This window comes from Mustela putorius, unplaced genomic scaffold, assembly GCF_011764305.1.
Source record: "Mustela putorius furo isolate JIRA1106 unplaced genomic scaffold, ASM1176430v1.1 tig00000698_pilon_pilon_pilon, whole genome shotgun sequence".
In the NCBI taxonomy this organism is placed as follows: Eukaryota; Metazoa; Chordata; class Mammalia; order Carnivora; family Mustelidae; genus Mustela; species Mustela putorius.
Genome location: NW_025421449.1, coordinates 1,004,979 through 1,032,941, shown reverse-complemented (window position 1 = coordinate 1,032,941; position 27,963 = coordinate 1,004,979). Strand labels below are relative to the sequence as shown.

Genomic DNA, 27,963 nt, shown 5'->3' with positions numbered 1-27,963 from the left:
ATGACATCCTCAGCAATGGTGTAGGAAACTGATCAAAACAATTCACCAAATGGATTTTATTCCCAAACACAGTTCCTTACAATGCATTATCTTAGTGCTATACTACAAATGGCCAGTATATAAATTTTAAATAAAATCTCTAAGACATTTGTAATTTGTAATTTTTAAATGTTAAAATAATTAAATCTTAAATAAATCTTTAAGAGCTTATTTTCCCACACCAAAAAAACAAACAAAAAACACAACAGTAAGAGATAGCCACAATACCATAGCAACGAGTAAATACATATGAGAAAAAAAAAGGTTTTAAAATATTTTTATTTGCAAAAATAAAGTAAAACTAATCTGAATCAGGTTCCTTCTTCTTCCTTCTTGCCCCTTTTGAGTGAGTCCCATGCTCTGTTTTGTCTTTGCCATGCTCCGTTTGTTGTGTTAGCCACTCTTTTTCTAGCTGTTTCAGCATGTCTGCAGTGAGAAGGCCTTGCTGTACCAATCTGGAAGCCAGGGATTTCTCTCCCACACTGGGGCTGGGTGTCTCAGCAGCTTTATTCCCTAATGTTTTGGCTCCACGCATCCTTCTAGCTTGGCCCTTCACAGTTCCTGACAATCGCGACTGGTTCTCTGCTGACAAGCTCTCCAAATTCAACAGCTTTTGTGCCTCTGAAATTTTAATCAGTTTGGTGATGTTGTGTACACCATCTTGGATAATGCCATCCAATTCTTTCTGGAGGTCTCGAATAAGGCTGGCATCTGGAAACATATCTATAAACCGGTAGCTGGGAAAGAGACACATTAGGTTATAACAAGAGCTCTTCTCACAGTATTGGACTTATCTCACTGACGTAACTACATCTTGACACTGATTAATCCCAAATGTTCTGTTTTTGCAAACTCTGTCCAGTGCTTCTGATCAACCCTTATTTTGGCCCCAGCACACCTGAGCGATACTGTCATTATGAGGATAGGTCATCACTCTCATCTTAAGTGATTCTGGTATGTTCCCCCGTGGGACATGCCCCACCTTTGAAAATCACTGAGCTAGCAGAGTACCTTTCAAATACTAATGTACAAGTGAATCACCTGGAGATCTTCTTAAAATGTGGTCTGATTAAGTCTGTGGTGGGCCTGATATTCTCTTGTTCTAATAAGTTCCCAGGTAGTCCCAGTGCTTTCGGTCCAGGGACCACCATTTGTATAGCAACAGTCTAGTAAACCTTCTCACCTACCTGTCTGAACTAGAATCACAGAAGTCCCTCAGTCATTTTTAGAATGTTTATAAATAAGGCTCAACAGCCATAATGGACAATAAACATAACATAAAACATCCTGCAAAAATGTGTCTAACTTGAGAGAGCAAAAGACCATTTACTCTTAAAATCTTTGATTTCCCCTATTACTTAGAAAAACAAGAGTACGTAAAGGAAAAATGTGATACCTTAGCCACAGGTAAAGATCCAAGACATCATGGACAGCTTCTAGATCCATAAGATCTTTAATATTCTTAGGTGGAAGTAATGGCCATTTAATATATCTGCGTAACCATGAGAAGGTCAGTGGCTCATTCCTGCTATACTGCCTGGCAAACTGAAAGAAAAGAAAAGAATGGTAGAAGAATCAAAATTCACCTAGGTCTGCAGTTAGAAAGAGAAAGCACAACAAAAAATCAACTGTGGTTGTTTCAATATGCAGGCTGGTATCTTTCCCTCTTTATACTTTTCTTAATTTTTAGAACATTTAATACTTTACAAAGACACTTTTAAGGAAATAGAAGGGGAGGGTGGCTTCCTTCATTTTCCAAAACCAGGGCAATAATATGTGCATCAGAAATTGTACAAGAACTAACTTTCCAGAGCCTAGGTCTTGTTAACTTTTATGTACATTTAATGTTCTAAGTTCTGGACAGACATGGAAGACTGTCATTTCTATCCCTTCAGGCAACAGTCCTATAACTACAAGTATGAGCTGTATCTTGTTAATGTCCTCCCTTATCATAAAGAAACTCTTTGGGTTGGTTGCCTATGAGTCAATCAAACTGGTAAAAAGACTGCCTCTTCACTTGGCTGTGGTGTTTTGGCTAAGCCACCACTCTGTGCTTCAGGTTCCTCATCAATACCGTAAGACCACCACACCTCCTCCTGGAACCACAGGACACTGCTGGATAATGTGCTTGGAAAACTAAGCTGCTCCCACTCCCCAACAACACTAGGCACAATTATGCATCAGACCACAACCATATGACACAGATATTACCTACAGCAGACAGACCACAACCATATAAGATTTCTAGAACAAGAGTTTAAAATCTTTGGCTTCAAGAATAAGCTGATTTCAAATGGTTCATTTGCTGATTAGGGAAAATTATCTCTAAATGTTTAACCTAAACAAGGCCAATACTTCCAAGAGGCAAGGCAGTTTTAGAACAACTATGGTTAAATAATGTTGTGATTTGGGGCACCTGGGTGGCTCAGTCAATTAAGCGTCTGCCTTCAGCTCAGGTCATGATCCCAGAGTTCTGGGATGAAGCCCCACATCAGGCTCTCTGCTCGGCAGGGAGCATGCTTCTCCCCCTCCCTCTCCCTCTGCCTGTCACTCCAACTGCCTGTGCTCTCATTCTCTGTCAAATAAATGAAATCTTTAAAAAAAAAAAAAGTTATGATTTTATTAAATTCAGTCATGCATTCTACTAAGCTTAATAAGTGCCAAACAGGATAGCCATGAAGATGGAAATGTGACCATACTAACCTTTGCTAAAAGCAGGACAAGCCAAACTCAGTTTCTTTTACAAAGACAGTGGCTTTAATATTTGTGGCCACAGACTAGTAGAAACCCGGTATGTAAAAGAGTTAAGTACAGAACTGTGCAGAGAGGGGAAGAGAGAGATGCCAATCAGGTACCTCCATCCAGCAGCCAGCCCTAAAGGAGCTCCCTAGAACACTGATTCCAAACAAACATCCAGGGGGGCATTAGAGACCATCCAAAGGATTGAGCTCTTTTATAGTTCAGTAAGTAATGGTGACCAAGAAAAAAGGAAAAATCTCTAAATGTAACATGCTACCACTAACAGAACATATAAGCGACTGTTGGTCTATACCATTCCGGACCTCTTACTCCTTAGTAAAATGCTGCTGCTTCATTACAAAAGCTGTATAAAAGGGGTCAAGGCCATGGTCTTGAGCTCTATCCAGGTCAGGTTATAGCAGTTGAGACTTTGTTCCATGAACTTCAACTTTATGCCAACTAACTCCCCCATAAACATCAGCTCTAAGTAACATATTTTCTAGGTAAATACCTGGGACGTTCAATACCTCTAAGACACATTAATGGGAAAAGAGAAAGGCAAGTTGCAGAATAATTCATCACAACATTTATGGGAAAACACACCCACTCAACAAAACTAGAATTTCTATATGTATACACACACGTAGGCAAACGCAATGGAAGAGGTCTGCAGTGACACAAACTGTTAACTGTAGCTTCGTTGAAGACTGGGATTGGGGGTGGTAACCCAATTTAACCTATCTGTAGTGTTTTAACTGAGTGTAGTGAGAAAGCATTTATGTATTATTTATGTGACTGCAAAGTAATTTAGAGCATAAATTTAGAAACAGATCTGGTAGGAACACAGTTAGTATGCAGAATGCTGAGTTCTACAGAAAAGACAGCAGTGAGACTGAGTGTGAGGAGGAGTCAAAGAGGAGGCCTTTGGGGGTTTAGTGAGATAGCACTCCAGCCACAGGCAATAGGGGTGAGAGGCAAGAGCTCTGCGAGCTGAGAGGACATGGCCAGGGGCTGGAAGTCCAGCTTCCACTGCCCTTCCCTGCCCCCCCTTGTCTGGGAGCATCCTGTACTCCACAGGAGGCAGAGTTTTGTATCCTTATGCAAATGAATGAAAAGAAAAGGGGCTAGAACCTTGGCACCAAAAGCGTAAGATAGCTATCCCTGACTCAGTGCCTTATAATTAGGAAAACTGAATTTCCAAAAAATATTACCCAATGCCATTAAGAAAGAAGTGTATCAGGGCATCTGGCTGGCTCAGTTGGTAGAGCCTGTTGACTCTTTATTTTTTTTAAGATTTTATTTATTTATCTGTCAAAGAGAGAGAATGAGTGCGTAAGTTGGGGAGTAGCAGGTAGAGGGAGAAGCAGGCTCGCTGCTGAGCAAGGAGTCCAATGAAGGGCTCAATACCAGGATCCTGGAAACATGACCTGAGACAAAGGCAGAAATGCAACCAAACTGAGCCACCCAGACATCCCAGAGCATATGACTCTTGATCTCAGGGCTGTGAGTTCACATCTCACGTTGGGCAAGGAGCCTACTTAAAATAAACAGACAAATAAACAAATATTAAAAAGAAGACCAAAAGAACCATTAAGAAAAAAAAAGTGTATCATTAGGCAAAGAACCAGCCCCCCCAAATTATACTTGTTTTTGTTTTAGCTTCTTCACAAAGGCTACCACATAAATCCAAATACAAAGCAACAGTTTCCCTGACCCCCAAAAAAGTGCCTGTAAGAAAAAAAGAACCACTTTATATTTAACTTCTTATATAGTATCCCATATTGAAAGATACTCTCCAATCGTTTTACTTTATATAACAAAGTGTTGTTTGGGGAAATGCATGGACTTGAAACAAGGCAAATACAAAGACAAAGGCTTACCTGTAACAATGAAGAACAGACAAAGGGCTGCTTCTTGTTGATCGGAGCTGTGCAGAAAACATACCGCACTCGGAGACTTAATGGAATATGTTGGATCAACTCTGCAGAAAATTTAAAATCATCCATGTTGCAGACAAAATACTGCCCATCAACTTGTGAAAAGTCTACAAAAATATCCTGGGACGGGGGGAAAGATACATTACTGGACTGCCTAAGTGGGCAGGAATAAAGTGCTCAAGTCTACAAAGGACAATCTCTTCAAATCTGTAAGTCTTCTAGAAAGCCCCCCTTAATCCACTGCCTTCCCAAGCCAAAAGACTTCCCCCATGGCCTTCCCAACCTGAAATACTCAGAAAATTCCTTAGGACGAGAGTCCCAGAAGATTCTGAGAGAATGTTTTTCCACCTTCAAGATAAACTTCACAGGCAGCAACGTCATAAAACAGACTACTCACTGATGCCCAGGAGGTTAACCTGTAACTGTCTGACATACCAACATTTTTAGAAAAGAAATTTTAGATTTTAGAAGAGATTTAAAAGTGAGTTTTTACTTACAATGAGATTAGAAAGTGTTGTATCAGGGAGATGGTAAGCAAACATTTCAATCTGCTCAGCAGTTGGATGAAGACCGGCTGCCTTTAGTAAAAGAAAGATCAACTCTAAGTTTTCTTTTTAAAGGACAACTTTCCTTAAGTTATTTCAAAATACTCCTATATTCGAATAGGCTAAGCTCTAGCCAAATTAGTGAAATGACAAGAATTTGAGTAAAAAAGAAAAAAGCAATATATCACTTTCCCATTTATTACCAATTAAGAAAGCTGATGATTCAGTAAAATCAACCAATTATACCCAACTGAGTACTTAGTCAATCTTTTGCAGGTATCTTAGTTGTACTCCTAAAATCTATGATGATTTGACAGAGTACCAAAACTGCTTTCCAGGGTCTCAGTTATCTTCACTGAACAAAAACGAACAAGGGAAATCAATCACTTTAGCCAAGGCAATAAAACTGACAAATACAGGAGAGAATGTCTTAACTGGAGGCCAATGATCTCTTCAACGGTATTCCAGTACCAATAAATGCCTACAGTTAAGTATACGCAGAGAGAAAGGGCATGGGAAAGAGAAAGAGCAAAGGATGAATGGAGGAAAGAAGAGACGAGTCATGGGAGGGAGGCGGAGTATGAGGAACCGAGGCACACAGGAGAAAAGTGCGGGTGTGTCATTATCAACTGCACTCTTAACAAAAGTTACAGAAATTAGTTCAACCACAGCCTTCCTCCAGGAATGTTTCCTTGCATCACCTCATTTCTACTCCCCTTTACCAGCACCCCTGAAGAATAAAACGAGCCACGTTAATTTATAAGTGAATTTTCCAAGCAACTTCAATTGTAACGGTTTGCTTAAAATACATATGCTGCTGCCTCAACTAACTGCACTAACCAAAACGGAACCTTGTCCTTACTAGCTCAAAGTTGTATCGCTTAGTACAGTTTCTGCCCCACACTCAAGGCTTCTCCCACATTCTCCCACGTTACAGACATTGTGGAGGATATGTAATATTCAAACTTCTCATAATTTTTCGGTCTGTTGACACAGCTGTGTGCCCACCTGAAGCAACTACGCCCCTCCTCGACCCATCATCAGACAGGAAGAACTAAAGGAGTATCAGGTTCACTACACTTGTTTCATCTGGACCTTTCACTTGCACACCATTCTCCGATGAAGGTATGCCTCTCCAAAGCAGTAAAGTAGAGCTTTCTTGACATGATTTTCACGGCACAAAACTTTCTTTTGCTTATTTCTATTTCCAGGGGTCAGAAGCAAGAGTCTGGAAGGTACATGAAGGAAGGAATGACTGTCCTCCACGGAGAAGTAATTAACATATTACATCTTACCTTTATAGGATCCACGGGCCTATTCAAAATTTCCTTTAATAAACTGAGGTCTTCTCGATTCATTGTTGTCACTTCTCCCTCCTTATATTTTGAACTGAATCTACCAGCTCTGCCAGCAATCTGCAAGGCCTGAGAGGTAGTAATTGGTTCTATTTCTCTCTCTCCCTTTTCATTGATAGTGGGTTTTATAAGGGAATAAAAAATAATTCTCCTTATGCTCCTGAAAGAGAAATAAAAGTACTCGCTCAGAATGCTGAATAAAAAACTCTCCATCATTCGGTGGCGGCTCCTGAGCAGACCGGTCTTCTCTCGCTCGCGCACCTCGCTCCGCTTGCTCTGCAACCATGCCTGACAAACCCGATATGGCTGAGATTGAGAAATTCGATAAGTCGAAATTGAAGAAGACAGAAACACAAGAGAAAAATCCACTGCCTTCAAAAGAAACGATTGAACAGGAGAAGCAAGCGGGCGAATCGTAATGAGGCAGGCGCCGCTGATACGCACTATACATTCCACAAGCATTGCCTTCTTATTTACTTCTTTTTAGCTGTTTAACTTTTAAGATGCAAAGAGGTTGGATCAAGTTTAAATGACTATGGTCCCCTCGTTCTTAGCAAAGAATCTGAACTACTGACTGGGAAGCCAAACCTCCTATACATCGGCAGGGGAAGGAAAATAACTTGTATGCCAGCGAAGGAAGAAGCTGGGTGGACACAACTAGTGAAAACTAAGCTGGTCCAAGGTGTCTTGCCGGGCGGTAAACTGCAGTTTAGTCAGAGTGCCATTTTTTTCTTTGAATGATTTTAAGTATTGGAATGCACAATTTTTTAATACGCAAATAAAAAGTTTAAAATGTGAGAAAAAAAACCAAAAAACAAAAAACTCTCCATAATTTGGGTCATTGCAGAAATGCTCACTGCAATTCTAGTTTAGGTTAGGCTTCCTTACAATCTTGTCCACTGTTTACAAAATAAGGAAAAGAGGTTTGTCAATAATTCTTTTTCTTCCCCTTAAATAGCATTTACACATTTTTAATAAATGTGTAAATTTACTAAAATCATTAAATTGTACATTTACCAAAAAAAAATTGTCCATTTACAAGGGGTAAACTGTGGAGTACGTAAATTATCCTTCAATAAGTTACAGAAAATAACTTTTCTTTTTTTATTTTATTTATTTGAGAGAGACCAAGAGCACGAGCAGGGGGAAGAACAAAGGGAGAGGGGAGGGCCAAGCATACTCTGCGCTGAGTGCAGAGCCTGACTCAGGGCTTGATCCCAGGACCCTGAGGTCATGACCTGAGCTGAAATCAAGAGTCGCACACTAAACTAACTGAGCCACCCAGGCACCCCAAAAATAACTTTTTATTTTTTATAAGAGTAAACCACATAAAGTACTCTCAGACTGCTTTTGAAGTTGGCTGCTACCACGGGTGGCTCAGTGAGGAGTGAGTGGCATCAGACTCTTGATTGCAGCTCGGGTTGTGACCTCAGGGTTGTGAGATCAAGCCCCATGGTGGCTGTGTGGTCAGCAGGGAGTCTGCTTGCAATTCTCCTCCCTCTACTCCTCCCCTCTCACACACTCTAGTAAAAAAAACAAAACAAAAACAAAATAGCTATTAACAGCTATTAACATATATACTTATTTTTAATATACATTTATATAAATATGTGCATATTTACATAAATGTGTATTTATATTTAACATATAATAAAGCTATTAACAGCTCTGAATAGTTCTTTAATTCACAAAGGTATAATTGCCTTGATTACCCAGAGAGGACTATTTAAGCATAATACTGTTACTCCTAGAGCTAACGCCTAGCCCCACACTCACACACTTGTTGACTGAGATTGGAAGTACAATGGAATAACATAACAGGCTAGTAGTAGGGAGTATCACTCAAAACTCCTAGTGCTGTTTATTTTTTTTATTCTCTCAAGAGACATAAACAAGATCAATCTCAGATCTCTATTACAATACCCATTCTTCTAAACTTAAATGTTTGGTCATTCTAATGCCAATTAGAAAATGTTTAATTGCGATCTAACCCACTGACTATCCATGAGTATTAAAAACAAATTACTTACAAATTAAGTCCCATGCCAATTGCATCTGTAGCAACCAGGATTTTGCATGGATCATCAGGATCATTAAACTTTTTTGCTTGAGCAAGTTTGGTCCCTAAAATCAGAAGGTTTATGTTAGTTCAGCATTTTCAGTCTTTTAACACATCATACTAAGTATATCTTGGAACTCCTCATCTCCTACTCTCCATTTTTATGAATAAAACTCTTATTGTTTCTGGGTACCAGGATGGCTCAGTCAGTTAAGCATCTGACTCTTAATTTCAGCTCAGGTCATTATCTCAGAGTCCTGGGATCAAGCCTGCACTGGGCTCCACGATGAGGATGAAGTCTGCTTGGGATTCTCTCCCCGCCTCCCTCTGACCCCCTCACCCCACTGACACTCGTGCTCTCTCTCTAGGGAAAAAAAAAAAAAAGGTTTCAGGACTATAACTTCAACACAATTAACAAACTGGTATTTCATATTTTAATATTTTTGTTTTGTTTTGTTCTTAGAGAGAGCCAGGAGGGGCAGAGGGAGATGGAAAGAGAGAATCCCAAGCAAGCTCCATGGCCAGCACAGAGCCCAACATGGGGTTCCATCTCACAACCCTGAAATCAATCATGACCAGAGTCAAAATCAAGTGTCAGATGTCTAACTGAGCCACCCAGGTGCCCCTTTAATGACTTGCTATAAAAAATTATCAACTCAATGTTTAAAATATAGCCTAACAGCAGCAGCAAGAACTATGAATTTAAAAACTTCTATTCCCCACCAAGATGAAACAGAGGAATTTATTTTATATGACCCATAATAAATTACTAGTTTATCAAGTGACATAATTCAGTACCTTTTACTAAGTTCTCTATACATAGCATGACACAAATAGCAAAAATAAGAGATTTCATATCTGTCATAATGAAAGCCAATAATTACCAGGTGGGAGACTGCCATATATAACAGCTGATTCCAATCCCCGAATTTCAATCTGTCGACTCACAGAATAAATATCATTCTTGCTAAAACAGACAATGCAGTCCCCAGGCCGAAGGTTGTCTAATGATTCTAATGCATGATCCAGCACAGAAATGGGGGTAAGCCTCTCATAGTTTCGAACCTACAATAAAGACATGATATTTTAAAGTAACACACTTAGCTTCTTGTGATTAATACATAAGTGAAAACCTGTAATGAAAAGTAGCTAAATATTGGGGTGCCTAGGTGGATCAGTTTGTTAAGCATCTGCCTTTGACTCAGGTCATGATCCCAAAATCCTGGGATCGAGCCCTGCATCAGGCTCACTGCAGCAGGGAGAATCTGCTTCTCCCTCACCCTCTGGCCCTCCTCCCTGTGTTCCCTCTAAATAAGTAAATAAATAAATAAATAAATAAATCTTTTTTTTAAAAGTAACTGACAAGTTCCAACATTTTTCAAAGAAAAGTGCAAAAAAACACATTATTTTTCATATAATAAATGTTACCATCGATTCTCATTGGTATTTCTAAACCCCTAAAATGCCATATAGCATTTCAAAAATTTTTCAAAGCACTTTTACATATATTCAATTTTCATGGCAACTTGATAACTTCAGAAGGGTTATTAATTATTATTTCCATTTTATAAAAAAGTAAAATAGAACTCATATAAAAGATCAGGTCTGATAAAGGTCCTTTCAGTTCTAGTCTTCTGCTATTTGCCTAAGAATGTAAAGCTAATGACAGCAAAGCCTAGAACCCAGATTTTCTTCTACTACATTCTAGCCTCTCCCTGAAAGCTGAACATAAAACTAAAAGCCCAATTTTTAAAAATTCCTTCATCTTATTCAAGAACTACAATAAAAAAACAAAAGAAAACCTAGGATTAAAAGGAAACCAGTTACTTTCTATGAATTTAAGAAAGTGATACAAACTATCTCTAGCAATTAGATGTATATCAAAGGTCCTAACACCAGACATCTGAGGCTCTGAAAACCATGAACTTTTGCTAAGCCTCAAACTTCCAACATTCCTGACTTAGTTAATTCTAAAGAGATCTGCTCAAACTCCAGAAAGTTTTGTCAAGAGAAGATGAAAAGTCTTCTTGTACTTTTGGAAGGCTTGGGGTATGCTGGCCATTCTGCCAGGATTTCACATCATGATATTCAACCAAATATGTATGACCCAGTCAACTGGGAGGAAATGAAGCATTCTTTTTATTTCAGTTAAGTTCCGACTGTGCCACTATCTGGGACCTACAAAGCACTGCTGGGGTACTCTAGGCTATTTGCTATGCCACCTTGAGAACAAAGCATGTAATCTAGTACCTCCACTTCCTCCCCAGTCGTGTACATAAGCTCAGTAACCAGGTCAATAGCGGCAGATTCTCCACACAAATGGATTTCTTCAGCACAGAGCCCTGTTAAATGCAAAATCAGTCATTTGTTTAAAGATATGAAATTGAATATATAATACCTTAATACAGCAAAAATGCTTTGCTTACCTATTGCTTTACAACTTTACCAAGCCTGTTCATCATCTCTTTGATACAAACCTCAAAATAAAAACTTTTTTGGGGGCGCCTGGGTGGCTCCGTGGGTTAAGCCACTGCCTTCGGCTCAGGTCATGATCTCAGGGTCCTGGGATCAAGTCCCACATCGGGCTGTCTGCTCAGCAAGGAGCCTGCTTCCTCCTCTCTCTCTGCCTGCCTCTTGCCTACTTGTGATCTCTGTCTGTCAAATAAATAAATAAAATCTTTAAAAAAAAAAAAAAAAGCCTCTGCCTTCGGCTCGGGTCATGATCCCAGGGTCCTGGGATCAAGCCCCACATCGGTCTCTCTGCTCAGCAGGGAGCCTGCTTCCCCCACTCTCTCTCTCTGCCTGCCTCTCTGCCGCCTTCTAATCTGTCAAATAAATAAATAAATAAAATCTTTAAAAAAAATAAAATAAAATAAAAACTTTTTTTAATAGATTTTATTTATTTACTTGACAGACAGAGATCATAAGATAAGTAGGCAAAGAGGCAGGCAGAGAGAGAGAGAGAAGAGGAAGCAAGCTCCCTGCTGAGCAGAGAGCCCGATGTAGGGCTCGATTCCAGAACTCTGAGATTATTACCTGAGCCGAAGGCAGAGGCTTTAACCCACTGAGCCACCCAGGCGCCCCAAAATAACAACCTTCTAATGGGCAGAGATTGTCTCAGAGCTTTTAAACTGGTTTGGCCGAGGTTTTGAGTCTCTTCGAGGGTGAAACCAGCCAGGATTAGAACATGGCATTCTGATGGATAGCCCTGAATCTTATACTTACTTTTTCAAATTAGGCTCCATGGAATCACTAAGGTCTCAAAGGCTGAGGGCTGAAGGGTAAATGAGACTACAAGCTCCTTACCGCTGAGCAGATTCACTGTCATCTATTTTAAATTGCAGATTTTAATATATACGCTTTGTTTAAAGGAGTTCAGCTACTTGTTTTTAAATTTCAAAACACATGACCTACAACACAATGATCAAAAATCCACTCCAATATCAAGCAGTGGAAATGTTCATTCATGTCCATGGATCTCAAACACTCCAATTCCAGGAGCCTATCCTAAAGAATTAATTAAATAAATAAGTAAGTAAAAAGCTATGGCCACAAAAATTTTTACTGTAGCACTATCAGTAATAGAAAAAAATGTTCAACTCTGTAGGAAAAAAACAGCACAGCTCTTCAATGGAGAATAGGCAATATTAGTATGTGGTGTGAAAAAAAAGTCTATGAAATAAGAAAACTGGAAAAAAGCAAGATACAAAATAGCATATTCACAAAATACCATACTCATCACAAGGAAAAAGACTATCATAAAACACCAAAATATTAATCCTGGTTGTGTAAAGATGGTGAGATTTGGACATTTTAACTTTAATTAACTTGTTATGCTAACTTTGTAGTAAGAGAACTGGACTTCCCATTATTAAAATAATAATTAGGAAATAAAAACTCACACTAGGCTAACCCTCAAAAAGAGAGGATCCTAATGACTCTATTTGGTAATGTAAAGCAGAGAAATGCATCTCCATGCAGATGTCACAAAGCACAGCTCTTAGTATTAAGACCACTAACCTAGAAGTGCTCTAGTCCAAGCCCATCCTCTGCCTGGATCTCTGATCATTTGAATTTCATCGATCACGGCCACGTCATCTACAATGAGAAGTTATCATGAGCAATGCAATCAACTTAAACAGTGTCATGAACAAATTACAGCACCACAACTCAAGCTTCGTCACCACCATCACCACCGTCGCCACTCGCTAAGCACTTCTTTCCTAGCAGGCTTGCTCTAAGTGCTTTACAATTATAACTCAACTCATCTTGGCAACAAACATATACAATAAGTATCATCATTCTAGCCATTTTACAGAAGAATAAACTGAGGCCCAGAGAAGTTAAATCTCTGGCCCAAGGTTATACAGCATGTACAGTTAATAAGCGTAAGATCTAAAAACAGGAAATTCAAACCCAGGCCATCTAGCATCTACTGGGTCCCTTTGTCTTATGAGACAGCTTGGAGAATCTGCTTCATAAGAACAAATACACCCAGTGGCGCCTGGGTAGCTCGGTTGAGTGTTTGACTCTCGATTTCAGCTCAGGATCAGGATCTCAGGGTCATGGAGTCAAGCTGTGCACTGGGCTCCACACTCAGCAGGAAGTCTGCTTCTCTCTCTCCCTCTTCCTTTGCCCCTCCCCCTATTTGTAAATGCATGCACAGGATCTCTCTAAAATAAATAAACCTTTTTTTTTAATTTTAATTTTTTAAAAAGATTTTATTTATTTATCTGACAGAGATCACAGGTAGGCAGAGAGAGAGGAAGGGAAGCAGGCTCCCTGCTGAGCAGAGATCCCAGGACCCTGGGATCATGACCCGAGCCGAAGGCAGAGGCTTTAACCCACTGAGCCACCCAGGCACGCCTAAATAAATAAACCTTTAAGAAAAAAGAAAAGAATAAACATACCCACAGGGTAGTAAAAAAGAGAAAGTATCTACACTTCCAGGAACAAGGAGTAGACAGCCCTACTACAATGAAGCTTCTCTATCACAGGAACCCAGGCAGATGTCAGGAGCAGGAAGAAGAGCAAGTGTCATTCCCTGATCTTTAACTACGCTCATTCTTAGGGGTTTTAAGCTCATCGCAACAGCAACAACTGTACCTCATTTTATTTTCTAATGCCAAAATGCTTTTGACCATATTATTTTCTTCTCTTTAAGTCATGTAAACTGTATTTTAATTTTCTTCCTCAAGTAACAAGGAGTTGAGAAGAGCACATTAAAGAAAAAAAAACTAATATGCACACAGTAACATTTAGGAAACAAAAGCAAGCAAGCACATTTTATACTGAAAAACCATCATATTAAAAATCACCTACTGCAGTTGGGTATATACAAACAAGATTAGAAACAAGGGTACAGAAGAGGGAATTCTGATTTATAAAATTCTGTGCTACCTAAATTTTTATAATGTACTACTTTTATAATACTCATTTTAAAAAAAAAAAACTTCATTTACTCAGAAAAATTATTAAAACAGAAAAAGCTAACTAAAGTACATAATGTATAATCCCTATTTAATTAAATATACACACCAACAATGCACTCATAAGTATATTCATACACAACACAATCACAAACACAGAAGAAATCTGGAAAATACACACCACAGGGTTAAGGTTAATACTTGTTGATTCGGATGGGTAGGATTGGGAGGTTGTAGGGTTTTTTTTCTTCTCTTTGCATTTATTTTTGTATTTTCTATAATGAAGATATGATTGCTTAGTGGTAAGAAAAAATTAATTTTTATTTAAAATATTTTCAAAACTACTTAAATAGAAGTTCACTGAAATATGATACAATATTGAAAAACTTTTGTTTTTTTTAAAGATTTGATTTATTCATTTGTGAGAAAGAGAACATGAGCAGAGGGCAGTGGCAGAAGGAGAGGAGAAGCAGGCTCCCCACGAAGCAGGGAGCTGGGACATGGGGCTCAATCCCAGGACTCTGATCATGACCCGAACTGAAGGCAGCCGCTTAAAGGGCTGAGCCACCCAGGTGTCCATTAGTGAAAAACTTTAGGCAATCTAAATATTTTTTAATAGGGGAGAGAATGAATAATTTTAGTCATAAGATGGAATTTTAGCCACAAACTTTATATATATATTTATGATATATATGATACACATACAAATGATACATGTATAACAAGACTAGATCTAAAAACAGACTGTGGAAGAAAAAAAAGCAAGTTGTAGAACGATAATACAATATAGTAATCACATCAATGTTTTAAAAAATACATAATCCAGGGGGGCGCCTGGGTGGCTCAGTGGGTTAAGCCTCTGCCTTCAGCCCAGGTCATGATCCCAGGGTCCTGGGATCGAGCCCCACATCGGGCTCTCTGCTCAGTGGGGAGCCTGCTTCCCCCTCTCTCTCTGCCTGCCTCTCTGCCTACTTGTGATCTCTGTCTGTCAAATAAATAAATAAAATCTTTTTAAAAAAATAAAAACTAAAATACACAATCCAGAGGCACTTGGCTGACTCAGTTGGAAGAGTCACAACTCTTGATCTTGTACTTGTGAGTTCAAGGCCCACATTGAGTGTAGACATTACTAAATGAATAAATAAATTTTTTTTTTTTAAGATTTTATTTATTTACTTGAAAGAGAGAGCACAAGATGGGAGTGAGGGAGAAGCAGACTCCCCGCTAAGCAGGGAGCCCAACGTGGTACTGGGATCATAACCTAAGCTGAAGAGAGACACTTAACCAACTGAACTACCCAGGTGTCCCATAGATATACTTTTAAAAAAGGATATTTGGGGCACCTGCAAGGCTCAGTTGGTTAAGCATCTGACTCTTGATTTCGGCTCAGGTCATGATGTCAGGGTCTGCGCTCAGCAGGGAGTCTCTTTCCCCTCCTCCTCCCCCTGCTCACACATGTACACATGCTTGCTCTCTCTCTCAAATAAATAAATCTTTCTTAAAAAATCCTTTAGAGGCACCTGGGTGGCTCAGTGGGTTGGGCCTCTGCCTTCGGCTCGGGTCATGATCTCAGGGTCCTGGGATCAAGCCCCGCATGGGGCTCTCTGCTCAGCAGGGAGCCTGCTTCCCCCTCTCCCTCTGCCTGCCTCTCTGCCTACTTGTGATCTCTGTCAAATAAATAAATAAAATCTTAAAAAAAAATTCTTTAAAATAAATAAATATGTAAGTAAAAATAAACAAAATACACAATCTACAGTGCTCACAGGTAATACGTATCAGTGATATGAAAAAAGGCAGGAAAGACATATACCAAATACTTGTTATCACTTGGATCAAAAGAGGAACTGAATCGAGGAGTGGGACAAGGAAAGTTGTTAACATTTTAGTTCCTTGAAGAGAAAAAAGGAAAGGAACATTCAAAAGCAAACACCACAGAGAGTTTGACATTTATCAGCGGTTCTGAGCACTGGGGACCTGTTGTCCTACTCATCTCCATTTAAAAATTTTTTTACTATAAAAAACACATTTCATATGTTCATCTATATTTACTAAATATTACTAAACCTTACTAAACCATTTTAAATGGCATGTACATACAAGGAGTTGTAACACTGCACATCTCAACTGTACAAGCAACATGGGCAGCCTGTTTCCCATCTGGCTCTATGGCCACACGCTCCTCTCCTGTTACCAAGTCACACGGAACACCCTAGGATGACAAAAAGAAATCTGGAGTTACCACCACCTTTAAAATGACAGCAAAAAGAAATTTTTACGTTTAATAGAGTATTCTTGCCATTACCATCAAATTTATTCCCAATCCTGGAAAGAAAATTTTTATGAAAAATAAAAGCGGTTCTCGTACATAACCTATATAAACATTGAAATATCTCAAATCAGCTAAATTCTCAGGTAACACAAACATGAGAAATTATAGCAGTTTCACTTTTAAACTTTGTATGTTTCTCTACTATTTTGATTTATTAAAATAAAACAAATATGGTTGTTTCTATATTCAAGAAGAGTATTATAAGTAATATTTAAGAACAGAACAACCTCCCAACAGAATTCCTTGAGAAGGAGCAGCATTAATAGTATGGTGTAATAGTTTGCCCAGGACTGAGGGGTTCCTCAATACAAAGGGCTTTAGGTACTAAATCTTAGGGAAGTCCTGGCAATCTGGGACAACCAGTCTCCCTAGAGGCCTGAACTAATCATAAAGAAACATCTGACATAACCAAACTGAATGACTGTTTACAATACAAATGACTGGTAGTCTTCCAAATATAAAGGTTATGAAAGATAAAAGGTTCCTGAGCAATTGTCCCAGATTAATGGAAATGAGAGGTATGACAACAGAATACAGTGTTGAGACTCCAGACAGAATCCTGGGGGGGTTGGAAGAGTGTGGTGGTGGTGTTACTGACAACTGGCAAAATTTTAGTATTAATTGTGAATTAAATAATAGCATTCTATCAATATTAAGTACCTTGCTTTTGAGGAATACCATGTGCTTATGTAAAATAAAGTCTTTGTTCTAAGGAAATACTTTCTTATTTTCGATGAGGCATGATGTACGCCAAATACACAAATCATCCAGAACAAAAAATAGAGAATGCAACTTATCTTCCCAAGCCTATTCAACTCATATTATAGTCATAATAAAACAATGAATAAGAACATGGCCCATTCAGTCTAACAATGCCTCAGCCAACATGGCATTCAGTTCTTTGCAGGTCTGAACAGGTGGCTTCAGTCTTTATCATTAGTTCTAGTTGATAGCATCAGAGGTCGAATTGGAAAAAAAAGGTAAATTAAATATCATAACAGAGTAAGTTAACTCTGAGGAAGCAAGGGAGGCCTCAGAGTTTCAACATATTAATAATTTATTTCTTAAGAAAAAAAATAAAACAACAAGGATGGTAGAATGTTAGAATCCGATGGAAGGGGTGCCTGGGTGGCTCAGATGGTTAAGCGTCTGCCTTTGGCTCGGGTCATGATCTCAGGGTCCTAGAATCGAGCTCCACATAGGGCTCCCAACTTGGTGAGGAGTCTGCTTCTCCCTCTCCCTCTGCCTCTCCCCCTACTTGTGTGCTCTCTCTAATGAATAAATAAAATCTTTAAAGGAAAAAAAAAAAGCATCTGATGGGAGTTGGGTAGTGGATTCAAGTTATCTACATGTAATTCTCTGCATTTCTCTGTATTTGTGAAATAATGATACTGTATTTCATTCATTCCAATACACATTTTTTCACTTTTTAGCATATCTGAAATCAGGATGTAGCCTAATAATAGATGGCAAGTCAGAGTTCATTAGCAGTTATCTTTTTCTTTCTCAGTTATACATAAAATAATGGTACATCTTACAAAGTACAACGAACTATGGCAACTTTTATTAGTGGTAAATTACTACATATGCCTTTACCACCTTCCCTTCTTCGCCCTGCCCAGCAGCCCTCCCAAATTAAGAAGAAAGAGAGCAAATATTTGGTAATATACTGACAGCAGCATTACTCTTTTCGAAGATCTCATGTGCCAATAATTTTAAAGGGCCACAATACACTCCAGATTTTGCTGACAAGTATTTCTGGATTGCATGATAAGTCTTTCCACTGTTTGTAGGGCCTGAATGGAATATTATCTTCCGCTGTATGGCTCTGGCTTCTGGGTACCTAAAACATAAGTGGGTAAACAGCTTATTCCCATTAACCTCAAAATCAACCCTGACAAAGGTATCAACTGAAAATGATTCCAATGAAACATCCTGTTAATATTCACATGATAGCATCTTTGAAAAACCAAATAAAATGATGAGTTTCAGATCCACACTAAAATAATAACTGTTGGAGGGCCTGGATGGCTCAGATGGTTAAGTGTCTGCCTTCTCAGCTCAGGTCACGATCCCAAGTCCTGGGATTGAGCCCCACATCATGCTCTCTGCTCAGTGGGAGCCTGCTTTTCCCTTTCCCTCTGCATGCCACTCCCCCGGCTTGTGCTCACTCGCTCTCTTGCTCTCTCTGTCAAATAAATAAACAAAATCTTTAAAAAAAAATTTTAGGATTTAAAACTTAAAAAATACTGTTTTCCAAGATTGGCATTTACTAACTAGTGGATAGAAAGATCTAAATTCAAATTAATTTCTTGGCTATTTCTGCCACTGTACAAGTCTCTTCTCTTCAGGAGTTAAAGTAAGTTTAAACTGCTATCAGCTCACAGATAGGCTGACATCATTTCCACAGCTCTAAATACATGACCCTGTAAGTAAATATTCCTAAGCATCTGAATTTCAACATGTACCATGTAATGACTGTGTCTTCTGTCTCTGGCCATGACAAATGGTACAGGACTCGCCCTCCCACCACAAACAAGTACAAAACTGGACAGAATACACACCACAGTTTCTTGGGGACATAAATGACAGGCAATGTAGGACTACAAGCCCTGAAACAAAGGAACATTTGAGATGAGCCCTAACGTACCCCAGTAGGACACAGGGAGGTAGAACCCAAGCAAAGTACAACAGTCCCAATGAGCTCAGCAGTAGAGATCAAATTCAGAGACGCTACAGCAGGTGGAATTTGAAGGGAGAATTTGGAAGAGAAGAAAGGGTTCAGTGGAGGAGATGCCTTGAAGTCTATGTAAGACTTCCCTTGGGTCCTTGGCCAAGGGCTGAGCTGAAGATATGTAGGCCCTGGCAGAGAGCAGCTTGCTAAGGATTTGAGCAGGAAGTCTCAAAGAGGTGGCAAAGGCACTAGATGTGGAGTTCTAGCCACAGTGGTGGCAGTGGTGAGAGCTCATGAACACCCTGGCATTCAGCTGACACAAGAAAGGCCACACTTAAATTTTAAGGCCAACACTCTAAAGTAAGGGCTACTTTCTAGATTTGTCCTAGTAAAACCTACAAGCTAGCTTGATCAGAATCAAGGGGAAACACCAGAATTAACTGCCTGTTTTTCTAGGGAAAACAACTCATAGACTTTTTAGGATTTATCATCCAGCCTACAATAAAAAAATGTAACGGTCAGGGGTGCCTGGGTGGCTCAGTCAGGTAAGCATCTGCCTCTGGCTCAGGTCATGATCCCAAGGTCCTGAGATCAGGCTCCATGTCTGGCTCTTTGCTCAGCAGGGAGCCTGCTTCTCCCTCTCCCTCTGCTATTCCGCCCTGCTTGTGTGCGCTCTCTCTGTGTCAGATAAATAAATACAATTCTTTTTTTTAAAAAAGGAGAAGAAAAACTGTAATGATCACTAACTTCCCAAGATTAGAAACTAGTATTTCAAATCCACAAGTAAAGAAACTAACCAGTTCGGTGGTATTCTTAAATCACTGATTTTACGTAGGTCATCCTTACAGTCCAACACAGGAAATATCTGTTTCGCATGTCTCAAGAAAAATGGAAATAAATCATCCACATGAGCTGAAAAATAAAACACTGCATTAACAGGTGCAATCTACATGTTATCCCTAACCAGACTTAGTGAAACTTTCCTTCTTAGTGAGCTAGTCAAGGGGACGTTGCCAGGATTAAAAGAAAAATTCTGAAGCAAGGAACTCCAGGGATCAAGCCCCACATCACACTCCCTGCTAAGCAGAGATTACACTTCTCCCTCTGCTTGTGCTCTCTCTCTCTCAAACAAATAAAATCTTTAAAAAAAAAATAAGGGAGAAAGGAAGGGGAGGGAAGTAAGGAAAGATGAATGAACTTGGAAATACACATTAGCAAGACCTATGGTTACTGAAGACAAATGCAGGTGCAAACACTACATTTAAAAAAATCTAACCAAAAAAACGCAGTGGCAGAAACAGATGGAATCTGCCATGTATTAATTCTATCTTCTGTGAGAGTTCCCTTCACTGTGGCCTATACACAGCACACAGTGGAGAGCAGAGGTGATAGATCAAGGGCCCAGTCATCCTCCAGTCCAAGATATATGGCTCATTTACTGCTTAGCTCAGGGACCCACTATAAAAGCAAAATGACCGAGAAGGCCTCCTATGAAAGCACAGAATTATTTACAGACAGTGTAAACAGGGCCCACCCTAAAACAACAGGCTCTGACCAGAGAAATAAACATGAAGCATGCGAAGAAATACAAAGTATGCTCAACATATTTTAAAAGAGATATTTTTATAGTCTCTAAACACTTACCTGCACTGAAGCAAATGTCATTCAAAATAATGTGAATGTCCACATCCAGAGAATGAGACTGCATGATGTAATTTCTAAAGCTGATGAAAGCTTGATGGAACAGACGAGCTGCAGGAAACACAAAAGCACAATAGGCAGGGCTCAGTTTTCACTCCATTTCTCATTTAAAAGTGTATATACATACATCACACCTGACTCATCAAAGTGTCCTCTCTCTTTTGGGGGCTCCTACAGCTGGTTTATTATGATCTGGCCAACAGTGAAATCCTAGCACAGGAGGGAAAAACGAATACACAGCTCCTTTGCTGTGTGTCCGGCCCACCAGGTGCATGTTGCCCAACTCCTGTCAAGACAGAAGTGAAGGTCAGGGCATCATCCAGACAACGTGTATGTACTTGTTTCCCAGGCACACGAGGTCTCACACAAGACTGAAAAAGCTATAAGCTAAGAAATAATAAAATATCTCTAATGGAAATGCCTTACCATCGAGTCCATAATCAGCACCCAGTTTCTGAATTTCTTTCCTCTTGTAAAACTTGTCTAAGATCTTCTTTACTTCATCTGAAAGAAAGATGTGCTTACCATTGGTTTTCTAGGTGGAGAAATGCCCAAAAGAACAAAAAAAACTTGACATCATAACACTCAAGGTAAGAGTTTACTGTTTCAAGTACTTAAAAATTTCAGTTGATCACAAGCTTTTTATGGCTTAATAGTGCAAGAGTGTCTAGAAAAATTACAAAGTCAAATAATAGAATATTCCTTTTACACCACAGAGAAGTAAGCCAGGTGCCAAAGGATTAGACATCGTCCTTAGCCTCCATCAGGCCACTCTTAGATGACCATATTCTGTTTCACTGACTTACAACCTTTCTAAACATCTAACCGTGAGCAGTTAAAAGGTACTTAAGAGGACAACCAGTGCTGCAAGGACCCGATCATCATGCTTTTATGCAAATGACTAAAGAGGTCAGGGGTGATCTTTAGTTTGAAGATGACGACTTTAAGAACAGACTACACTTATTTTGTTCTAAATGGCATAACTACAGTCAGTGGGAAGTGAGGGATGCAGATTTCAGTGGAATTCATACAACAACTTCTAACAATTAGAACAGTGAAAAGGGGCTGTCTCAAAAAAGTGCCAGCTCCCGGGGCGCCTGGGTGGCTCAGTGGGTTAAAGCCTCTGCCTTCAGCTCAGGTCATGATCCCAGGGTCCTGGGATCAAGCCCTGCATCGGGCTCTCTGCTTGTCAGGGAGCCTGCTTCCCCTCCTCTCTCTCTGCCTGCCTCTCTGCCTACTTGTGATCTCTGTCTGTTAAATAAATAAAAATAAAATTTAAAAAAAAAAAAAAAAGTGCCAGCTCCCTATCACTACAAGTACCCAAGTAAGGCTGAGCAGACTGCATGTCCCGGGTGATGACAGAGAATCACTGTGCTGGAGGGGAGGGTGAGTTACATGTCTGCTGAAGCAACATAACAGCATGAATCAGAAATTTCATAAGTGAAAATATTTTAATCAGTCAAGCTGCAATAGTATTAACATCGTACATGTAAAATACCACTGCATTATTCCAGAGATAAAATGTTCTACTAATCCTGCCACACACACACTGTATTTCTGGGAAGGGAGGCTAAAATGGAGGATACCGTCCTTGCCCAGGAAACACAGGAAGGCCAAGTGGCCTGTACTTTTATCTCCTGCATAAGTACCAACCTCATTTTCATGCAGCAACAATATACACGATACCTACTAAAGAAATTAAACCTGTATTAATAAAGCACCCACTAATAACAATTTGTTTTGCATAATGGGGAATTTTAAAATCCATGGCTTAGGCACGAGATTTTCCCACAATGAAATGTAAGATACATACATATATATCATCTATCACTGGCAGCTATCCTGATATTTCTGGGTATCTGTTACTTTGTACCCAGTGGGAGCAGTCATCTCTTTCCATCAATAGTAGAAAAATCACTGACAAATAAAAGATTGGAAAAAAACACATGCAAGTGCTTGGAGAAATTCTGCAGAACTATGACTCAATACAAACTGAAGATACCACATTTGTTCAGAATTAATCCATTTTCTCTAACTAACACTTTCCACTTTCTATAAGTAACACTAACTAACTTTCTTGTTATGCAAGAATCAAGACATTCAAGGATACTTTACTCAAGCATAAGGTTTCTTGTACTAAGTGAAAGACGCTAGTCAGAGAGACCATATATTGTATGATATTATTAATATGAAATATCCTAAGAGAAAGAGAATGTGAATTAGTCTTGCCATGGGCTGGGTGAAGGGGAGTGGGGCTAGAGGAATGTGGAGTGACTACTACGGGGTATGGAATTTCTTTTTGGGGTGATAAAAATGTTCTAAAATTAAATTACGGTGATAGTCATACAATATAACCATTACACACTTTAAACAGATGAATTTTATGGCATATACGTTATTTTTTGAAGTTGCTGAAAAATAAGTATTACCGGGCGCCTGGGTGGCTCAGTGGGTTAAGCCGCTGCCTTCAGCTCAGGTCATGATCTCAGGGTCCTGGGATCGAGTCCTGCATCGGGCTCTCTGCTTGGCAGGGAGCCTGCTTCCTCCTCTCTCTCTCTCTCTGCCTGCCTCTCTGCCTACTTGTGATCTCTCTCTGTCAAATAAATAAATAAAATCTTAAAAAAAAATAAATAAGTATTACCTACACAAAAATCTCTGTATCGACACTTTATTTTATCTAAAAGGGTGTTCCAAATCCACTACCAATTTTTAAAAGAAAAGTGCAAAAATCATTAATGGAAATAGCACTAAAATTTTTTTTAATTTACTACAAAAGTATACGAAGATGTAAGTTTTGCTTTTCATAAAAATTAAGCTTTCACAGTTTCACTATTATTAACAGAATGACTGGATTTTTGGTCATAATTACTTCCCATTAAAATTAACAGTGATTAAAGGAGACACCCTCTGGATCTCAGCCACAGTAGAAATGACTCAGTCACTACAACTTTTCACCAGATCATATAGCTTTCTTCCGGCTTCCTGCAAAGGGAGCCTGGGATTTAATATGGCTATGCCAGGTCTCAGCTACATCTGCTAAAATTAAGAGACCCACTATAAACTCCGAAGCCAGTGGCATTGTTTTAAATGATTACATTTTCTTTTGAAGAGAAAACAAAATGTTCAAGACAGTCCACAAGAACAACTTCTCTCCTAAAATGTGAATCTACTGCACCTGAGTGTCACACAAAAGTAACAGTCCACTTTACCCCACCTATGCCAGGATAAACAACAAAGTAACCATTCCCAATTGTGGTTGCTTAAACCACAGGACTTACCCATTTTGTTAAAATGTTTTAATTCACTCCTTTCTCTGTACACATCCATAACTAAAGAGAATCCCACCTCAGTACATCAAAGCTACAGCTCATTTGAGGGCTGAAGAAGCAGATGGAAGGTCATACAACTCAACCTCTCTTCACAACAGAACTGGCAAGGCCAAAGCCATAGTGGAAATGTGGGTGGAGGCAAGTAACCGGAACAGGCTGGGAAATCGCTAGGATCCATAAAGGAAAGGCAGCATCAATCCTGAAGAGGCTGTACTAGAGACAACCTAGTGGTGGTATTTACTTCCTTTCCCCCTAATATTATAGCAAGTATTACCATGCTTGTCACTGAATATGCAGATGTGCTGGAATATTGTTTTAATAGTGGCCAGAACTCATGATGAACCTTTTTTTTTCCCTTCCAAGTTTTTATTTCAATTCCAGTTAGTCAACATACAGTATAAAATTAGTTTCAGGTGTAGAACATGCCAAATCTTTCATATCATCACAAAGGGAGTTAGAACCACTAGATTTGCTCCCAGGACAACTACTGTAGCAGACAGGTGCATCAGACTAAATAAATGCATCAGACCCTTCTGCCTCTCGCTCTAATGACAGGTGTGACAGCAGCACCGAGAAGGTGGAGCCTCAGCTATTCTCTACATCCCCAAATATGTCTGTGCCTGATACCCTGCATCAAACTACAGCGACTTTACTAAGACTCTGCTCCTTCATAAGGTTCCTCCTGCAACCATGATTCTCATCCAGAAAGCTAGATGACCTCTGAAAAGAAGTGTCACCTAACAATCTATACGGGGACTGTCTCCATAATCTTGACCCCAACAGCATTATATCCAATGCCAGAACAAATCAGTCCAGGCATCTTAACAAGCTTCCCCCAAACTCCTAACTCCAGTTCACTCTACTAACAGGGAGGTAAGTGGCTTCAACCCTCTTGCCACAGCTCTACATATCCAAGCTCTAATGTGCATCTACCCATCTTCCAGTACTAGAATCTGTAAGGAAACTACCACAACTTGCCTCAATTCATCTGATACTCTCCCTAGGAGTGACAACTGCTAATAAAATCCACCAAGAATATTATTTGTTGCTGCCACCTCCTGTAAAAAAAGCCAGTGATGAATCAAAAATCAAAAGATCACACTCTGCTGGTACATCTGCCATCTATGGTCAGCCAGGGCTCAGGTGGCTGATCTGAAGGTCTGGATGCTACTATCTTCCTCCTTTGCTGCTCCTTTTGGGACTGCCCAAAACTTCCAGTTGTCACCTTTCCCAGAAAGAGGGCTACTCTGCCATCAACGGTAGTTGTACTTGGCTCAGTGGGTTAAAGCCTCAGCCTCAGTCATGATTCCAGGGTTCTGGGATGGGGCCCCACACTGGGTTCTCTGCTCAGCAGGGGGACTGCTTCCTTTCCTCTCTCTCTGCCTGCCTCTCTGCCTACTTGTGATCTCTGTCTGTCAAATAAAAAATTAAATCTTTAAAAAAAAAAAAAAAAGAAAAAGGTAGTTATACTTCACTGCTAGAGCTTATAAACTTCTAGAAGTTCTAAACTTCTTAAAAATTCATAATAGTGCCCAAAGTTCTTAAAAATACTACTCTAGTGGAACCAGCTGATTCTAAGTAGAAATATGTCTAAGGAATTTTACACCAGCTATTATAGCCTAAAGAACAAAACCTAAGGAAAAAAGCCCTTGTTGATATACTAACCTAAAAATACATTATTTTATTAAATCCTCACATCAACCTAGATTTATAGGTAGGGTAGGTTATTTGGGCTTCTAAAGGAATATTCCCAGTTTCCTTATTCTTATTGCAGGGTGACAACCCAATTTTCACTTTTTTTTTTTTTTTTTTTTAATTTGACAGAAAGAGAGAGTGAGAGCACAAGTAGGCACAGCAGCAGGCAAGGGAGAAGGAAAAGCAGGCTCCCCACCTAGAGCCTGATGCAGGTCTCAATCATGACCCAAACCAAAGGCAGATACCACCCAGGTGCCACAACAACAACTATTAATTCCATTTTTCAAATAGCAAACGTTTAGTACAAATAATATTAGTTTACATTTGTTCATCCCTTTATATTTTTCAAAGAGCTTTTCCTAACATGTTTTGATGATTTCACAATCCAGAGATGTAGGTAGAGAAAATATTATGCTCATGTTACCAAGTAGGAAATGGAGAAAAGGTAAATAGACTGTAAATCAGACCAGTAACTTAAGTGCTGCATGACTTTCACAAACATGCACCAACTTTCTACTCGCAGTCAGTCAATCTGCATCCACATGGCTAAATGCATGATAATCAACCAGGAAATACAGATAGGTAGATATTCAGCACCTACTGTGTGACTAGAACAGTGCTTGGCACATGGTAGAGAGCAAGTGTTGGGAGGATAAAGACACTGTCAACCTCAAAAGGGTTATTAGGGAAATCGAGTCACATGCTATAACGGTACCTGTCTCTGGCAAACACTCAGTATTAAGCCACTGCTTAAAAAAAGAAAGGAAGGAAGGAAGAATCACAGGGGTATTTAAAGCAGTGAAGGTCTACTTTCACTGTCTACTTTCTCTATTCTACTACTGCCCTCCAAAACAAGATTTGGCCTGTAATAAACTGTAGTTCTGTATTTTTAAATTACAATAGGAGTCACCAATGTTGCTTGTTGAAGTGAACTAAGATAACTCCTGGAGAGCTAGTGCCCTGTAAAGCTACAGCACACCCTCAACCTCCCAGAGCTTCGTTTGGTCAGAGGAAATTCCCTGCGCCCTAATCATCCAGAAACTAAAGTCATACAGCCCTATAATCTGAAATTCCCCTTAAAACCATTTGCACGCCTCCCTGTCAAACCCATTCAAAGTTAGTTGCTGCCACTTGCCGATACTGAGCAATTCCTTTCTCTCTGGAGTTCTGGATGATCAAGGATACATACCACCTTTCCGAGGAACCCTTTTCATGTTCTAACTTGTATTAGAGTTGGTTATCCATACGTCCTTCCTCCCCACGACACTGTAAGTTTCTGGAGCGTAAAAGCTGGGTCTGAGTCTGGTTCCTCTTGATAACTACCCCACAGCCTAGCAGTGCCAGGTCTGCGTAGATGCCAATAAATGACAAAGAATCCTGAAAGAAATCTTACTCTGACTTTTCAATGACCATCCCCTCGCCCTTTTCAAGGGGAATAGTTATGGGCTGCGGAGGAGAAACAACGAAGGATGCTCCAAAAAGCGACAGTCTACCTTACGACTCAAGAAAGGTGGAAACGTCCCATCAGAAGGGGGTTTAAACCATTCCGAGAAGAGCGCAGTGATCTGGGCGGCATATTCAAGACTCAGGAAGACGCAGTCCCAAGCCTTAAGGGGCTCACAAACCAGCGCGATAAGGAGACACTGACAGACACGATGACAACGCTCGAGGGGACCGCGGGTCTCCAGGGCACCAGGGTGCAGCTTCCTCGCGGCCACGTCTCGACCCCGCAGACACCCCCGCCGCCCCTCAGTAGTCCCTCACTCACTCTTATCCAGAGGGCGGGTTAGCTCGGCCCCGACGTCTCCATCCGCGCTGGGGCCCTGAGGTTTCACAGTCAGCGGCACGAACAAGGACGTGTTCGGAGCTTTGGAGCCTCCTGAGGCGGAAGAAGAGGAAGAGGAGGCGGAGGCAACGGCACACACGCGCCCCAGAGCCCCAGGCACGGGTTCAACGCGGGCGCGAAGGACAGAGCAGACCGCTGCCCGGTGGCCAGCCCGGTGGCCAGCCCGGCGCCCCGCGGGGAGCCGAGCCCACAACAGGGCACACCGGGGGAAGGACATCGAGGCCGCTGGCCGTAAGGGAGGTTGGCTGGAGCTGCCTAGGACTTGGCTGTGGACAATGACGCGACC

General features: G+C 40.1%; 2 protein-coding genes across 3 annotated transcripts; one reads left to right on the top strand and one right to left on the bottom strand.

Annotated features, from left to right (window-relative positions):
* Positions 1-300: 300 nt before the first annotated feature.
* Positions 301-27,963, bottom strand: SUPV3L1 (Suv3 like RNA helicase). 2 transcript variants are annotated; one of them, XM_004769546.3, is made up of 15 exons: positions 27,600-27,963; positions 21,234-21,311; positions 20,751-20,858; positions 19,904-20,018; positions 18,107-18,275; positions 16,201-16,312; positions 12,695-12,772; positions 10,925-11,016; positions 9,559-9,739; positions 8,646-8,739; positions 6,556-6,775; positions 5,213-5,293; positions 4,659-4,835; positions 1,436-1,584; positions 301-776 (listed from the first exon to the last, which is right to left on the bottom strand). In XM_004769546.3, exons 1-15 carry the CDS (start codon positions 27,892-27,894, stop codon positions 341-343), a joined length of 2,385 nt encoding a protein of 794 aa, XP_004769603.1. In that variant the 5' UTR covers positions 27,895-27,963; the 3' UTR covers positions 301-340. The 2 variants fall into 2 exon arrangements, with proteins under 2 accessions (XP_004769603.1, XP_044939380.1); XM_045083445.1 differs by lacking the exons at positions 16,201-16,312; positions 18,107-18,275; positions 19,904-20,018; ... (1 more) ...; positions 21,234-21,311; positions 27,600-27,963 and adding an exon at positions 14,285-14,374.
* Positions 6,875-7,084, top strand: LOC106003498 (thymosin beta-4-like). Its single transcript, XM_045083446.1, has one exon. The coding sequence runs from the start codon at positions 6,900-6,902 to the stop codon at positions 7,032-7,034; it is 135 nt and encodes a 44-aa protein (XP_044939381.1). The 5' UTR covers positions 6,875-6,899; the 3' UTR covers positions 7,035-7,084.